At 37.0% G+C, this 5,400-nt stretch overlaps 1 protein-coding gene across 1 annotated transcript; it reads left to right on the top strand.

Moving 5' to 3' along the window:
* The first annotated feature begins 3,995 nt into the window (after positions 1-3,995).
* Positions 3,996-5,009, top strand: LOC132639296 (uncharacterized). Its single transcript, XM_060355752.1, has 2 exons — positions 3,996-4,355; positions 4,464-5,009. Exons 1-2 carry the CDS (start codon positions 3,996-3,998, stop codon positions 5,007-5,009), a joined length of 906 nt encoding a protein of 301 aa, XP_060211735.1.
* Positions 5,010-5,400: the final 391 nt, after the last annotated feature.

The raw sequence follows: 5,400 nt of genomic DNA, 5'->3' as shown, positions 1-5,400 counted from the left end.
CATCACGATTCCCAAGTTAGCAGTAAGAAAAGAGATTAACAAATGTATCCTCAGATAACAAAATGCAGTCGAGGATATGACGCTTTGATCCAACAATTAATTATAGCAGAAACAGGTTCAAAACACAGTAGCATGTGGCAGCTAAATTTAAAGAGGAACTATTGTAGACTTGAGCACTTAAAGACTTAGGCATGAGTCCTTATTGTTCTCTTGCCAAAAAGATTTAGAATGGCAGAAATGAGGCAAAAAAAAATACTAATTTTCTGGTCATAATCAGTTTAGCAGGGCAAAATAACATAGAAGAAAACAAGCAGGCAAATGTCAGGAGACTCACAGATATAAACATGGTTACATGCTCATGGGCAGTTTGGGAATAACATTTAGTCAAACATAGAGAACTACATGACTTGAAATGCATTTTTGTCTTAGTATAAAAAGGTTTATCAACTTTTAATAGAGGATGGATCAAAACTGGATCAATGAGTGTTCTTGCGAACTCAGATTGAAGCAGTTTAGACTAGAAGCAATCACAAAAATAGGAGCATTTTAAAGGACACTAAAGGGAACTGAATACAAGTCCTAAGGACCCCTGTACTAACAAATACCAGCATAGTGATAAATCACATGGAGTTGCATCAGTTATCGCTTAATGGTTTCCATGATCATGAGAAAAAAAAAAGGCTATGCAGGTTCTTGGTCATAGTGCAACCTACTTAATATTAGGTAAGTTTAGAGTTAGTATTTTTACTCCTTTGGTCAATCAGGGAGGCTTGGGAAGTGTAACTTTAAATCAACACTTGATAGTTGACGCACATGAACTGCAAGAGCTATAACTACTCAATCGACAAACAAACATGCTTGAAATTACATTCCTATTCACTTTGTAAAATTACAACCATTTCCAAGTTACGCTCTCATCATGGCTTTATAAATAGAAGCTCATGTTTCTGGTTTCATCAGAATCAGTGACTTTTCATAGAGGTCAGAACACAATTGCCTTAAGTCTACAAAAACAGCTCTTAAAGAAACCTTAAAGGATGAAGGCAACTAAAACATCCAGGTGAAACAGGGGACAAGTGTATATTAGCATGTCAATGATAATATTAGACGACACAAAGCATGTGAAACACTCATAAACTATGGCATTAATCATTTTGAATGTCCATGAGGCATTTTGAGTCAATCTCATATATGCATATCCAAATGAGCAAAAATCCAAACAACCAAAATGGCAGCAGGGACTTCAAAGCATCGAAAATTGTCAAAATGTATGCAACTAACATCTAATACATGCTCATAAACTAAACTCATATTAGTTAAACAAGATGTGCGTATCCGAATAAACTTTCGAAAACCAAAACCTTCGTGTTCTTTTGAGATGGATAAGATCCAAATAAAACAGCAAAGTAGAGACTAGACAGGATGTTCCCACATTCTCATTTTTTATAATCTTAAACATTATAGCAATCAGTGAGCATATCGGGCTGATCCTGAATTTCAATGTGCAATTCTGAGGTTCCAAACAAGAAGACAGTCACTCAAACTACAAATCCGATTCAAACATGATCCAAAACAGAATCAATACTCAAACAAATACTAAGCCACACCAAACCAGCATATCCTTCACAAAAACAGATCAGAAATTCATCCATATCTTAACTCTGTTACAGAATAACCAACTAATCTAGAATACATGTTCAACACGAATCGACTACATAATGCTTGGAGATATATTTAAACTCGACAGGCTAAAACTAACAAATGGCGGCGCTTAACATAATAGACTATAACGCATGGAATATATAATGATAATCTCAGAATGATCCACGCGGTCAAATAAACCAAATTAAACCAACCCATTGATACGTGCTTAACTAACTAAACATATACAATTATTTAAATTATGCTATTACATAAACATATTTCACAGCACCACAAAAACTGAACCTAACCCAGAATCACTAGCACATCTTAAAATCTGAAATAAATGACAAGAGGAAAAATAACGCTGACCTTTTGTTGGCGCAGTGAATTGGGTGTCAACAATGGGTTCAGCTGAAATTTTTGAATTTAAGAGTTCATCTGAAATTTTGAACTTTTGGATTGATTCTATATATCTAGATGGATTTAATTATGTTAAAACTAATTCAGTAATAAAGGTCTTATCTCCTCAATAGGACTCAGAGGGAGACAACTGAAGCCCACCAAAGGGCCAAAAGCACAACAAGCCTATGCATCATTAAAGCAAGTCCAAGCTTATGCAAAAATAACCTCATTGTCATGGGATCCGTTTCATTACTTCTCAAGGTAACCGTTCTACACATTAAGATTTGCAGCACCTATATATTTAGGAGCTGAAATTGAATTATTTTCTTCAATTTGAAAGAGTTTAAGCTGAAAATTAAATCTTTCGGTTGAAGAGTTCAACCTTCATGGATATATATGAGAAATGGTAGAGGAGATACGTCCACGGCTGCTTACCAGTGGTTTTGGTTTAACTCACTAATTGTGTCATATAGTTAGTGCGATTATTATTTTGATTTAGTTCATTAACTATATTATATTGGTATTGAGATTATTCTTTTTCAACCTGAATTTACAAATCAGCAAAAAAAAAAAAAAAAAAAAAAAAAATTATCCTAATTACATATGCTATAAATTTGTTAGCGGAGAAGGTCCTATCTACTCCTCTTGGCTAATTACACTGAAGACATTTTTCTACCAAAAAACAAATGAAAGGCATAAGTGCTCTATCTTCAATAATTTAAGAACATATTTGCTCTACTTAATTGACAATAATAGTATCTTCGTGCTAAAAATAAACACGATAACATAATTTTATTCAATAATTCAAGCATTTTGACCCTTTTCCGCTATCCAAGGGATAGATAGCTTGATGGACATTACATATGGACTTGCGTTAATCGTCTTTATCAGTAACCAGTCAATTCATCCTGGCCGTTCATGTTGACATTGGTCTACTTATTTTTAGTACTACAATGGAATAAGTTAAAATCACACTATTGTGGAAATTAAAATAGGAAAAGTGATAGGCGAAGACCAAGTGCAATAACAAAAAAAAATTGTAAGCCACAATCAGAACCAAAAAAGTACTATATATTGTAAGCCACAATGAAATGTCATCCCTCCTTTAATAAACTTACTCTCTCCATTCATTTTCACACTACAAAAAAAAAATATTTGGCAACAATTTTTTGTTGATGCCATAGATAGACTATTATTGCAAAACGTACTTTGACAACAATATTTTTTTTTGTTGCAAAACTTTTCCCATCTACTGTTATTCCAACGATGTGCAACAACTTTTTTTGTTGTTGCCAAAAATATTTTTTGCAATAATAGTCAATACTATGGCAATAAAATTAAATTGTTTGGCAACAAAAAAAAGTTCATTTTTAAAAGATTCATCATATATGCCAACAATAAAACTAATCAGTTGTTGCCAAATATTAAATTTTTCCAACTATATTATTTTTGTTGCCAAAAGAACTGTTGCCATTTCTATACTTTCTTGTAGTGTTACTTGTCCATTGTTGACTTTGCACGCCTCTTAAGAATTAATAAATGAAGTATTTTACCATAATACCCATATTAATTGGTGTATAGTCTTAATAAACTTGGGAAATAATTTGTAAATAGTAACTGATATTAAGGGTAAAACAAGAAAAAAAAGTTTTCTTTCTCTTGATATGCTAAAGTGGACAAGTAAAAGTGAAAATATATTTTTAGTATAGTGGACAAGTAAGAATAAATGGAGAGAGTTAGGAGTAATAATTATAAGGCCTAATTGTAGTATTTCTAACCGATAAATTTACCGTGTAATGTTACTGTTAGATTATGTAAATATTTAGTCAAAAAATATTTTGTAATCTTCTATTTTAGGATAGCATATGTTAGAATCAATTAGTCAAATTAGTTCCTAATTTGTAGCCTACAATTACGTTGTAAATGATGTATATTAACCTATTGAATGAATGAGAAGAGGCACGGAAAATATTCTATTACATGGTATCAGACTAGGTCTCTACAACCCTAGCAGCCGCCCACCTCCTTCGTCTCCTCTTCTTCGTCCCTTCCTCCTTCTCATCTCCATGGCTGACGCGTCCAAGTTGCATCCTGCAACTACAGTCACCAATATCAAATCGTGTATTCCTATTGTTCTTGACTATGAAGGAAGCCAATACAATAACTGGGCTACCCTCTTCAAGCTCCATTGCCGAGCAAACTTGGTAATTGATCACATATTACGTCCTGCCTCCCCCACCGTGTCATCCCCAACAACCGCAGCCGAGAAAATTGCTGCAAAGGCTCTATGGGAACGGCTAGATGACATCGTACGATAATGGATATATGGTACGATATCGAATGATCTTCTCAACACGATCATTCATCAAGAGGACACCGCAGTCGAGGCTTGGAATCGCCTTGTTCATCTCTTCCAGGACAACAAATCGGCTAGGGCTCTTGCTCTTGATGCAAAATTCACGAACACCAAATTGGTGGATTTCCCGAACGTGAAAGCATACTGTACCAGGCTAAAGGTTTTTGCAGACAACCTGGCCAACGTCGGCCACAAAGTTTTCGACGAACGTCTTGTGCTCCGTCTTCTGCGTGGGTTATCGGAAGAATATAAGACTTTTCGAACAACGGTGCAGCACCGTACTCCTCTCCCATCCTTTGACGTTGTACGGTGGATGCTCGAACTTGAGGAAGACAGCAATGGCGAGGACAACATTCACGAATTAGGTTCGAATGCTGCTCTCGTTTCCCACAATATTAATTCTCATAATTTCTCTGTTAATGGGCAGCCCAACAATTCTGAAAATACCTCCAATAATCGAGGAAATTCTCACAATCGTGGAAAGAATAACACCCGCGGTCGTGGCGGCGGGAACCGCAACAACAACCATGGAAGTGCTGGGAATGGCCAGCACAGCGGCGGGGGCAACTGGAACAACCAGACCAGTCTGCCCGTCGCGTCTGCCTAGCCTTGGTTTTTCCCTCCTTGGGCTGCTTGGGGGCCACAGCCGTGGGCAACCCCACCGTGTCCCTACCCCACCACAGGGTGGCAGCAGCCTCGCGGGTGGTAGCAGCCACACCCAGCCCAGTCGCAGCAGGGCGTTCTTGGTGCTCGCCCTCCCTAGTCGTTCTATTCGGCAGCCCCGTCATCACATGGTGGGTATGTGCCCACGGACATTGATCAGGCTATGCATACAATGTCCTTGAATCCGCCCGATGACAACAATTGGTACATGAACACCGGAGCCACATCTCACATGACCAACTCCCAAGGTACTCTCTTGTCTTACTATCAATTGAGCAAGAACAATGGCATTGTTGTTGGTAATGGTAACATGATTCCGATTCGTGGTTATGGTC

This window comes from Lycium barbarum, chromosome 5, assembly GCF_019175385.1.
Source record: "Lycium barbarum isolate Lr01 chromosome 5, ASM1917538v2, whole genome shotgun sequence".
NCBI lineage: Eukaryota > Viridiplantae > Streptophyta > Magnoliopsida > Solanales > Solanaceae > Lycium > Lycium barbarum.
This window is presented reverse-complemented; position numbering and strand designations above follow the sequence as displayed.

Excerpts from the sequence above, each read along its gene's own strand:
- LOC132639296 (XM_060355752.1), top strand. The coding sequence starts at position 3,996 with ATGAGAAGAGGCACGGAAAATATTCTATTACATGGTATCAGACTAGGT. Across the intron at positions 4,356-4,463 it reads GGGAACGGCTAGATGACATC|GACAACAAATCGGCTAGGGC; the intron begins GTACGATAATGG and ends CATCTCTTCCAG.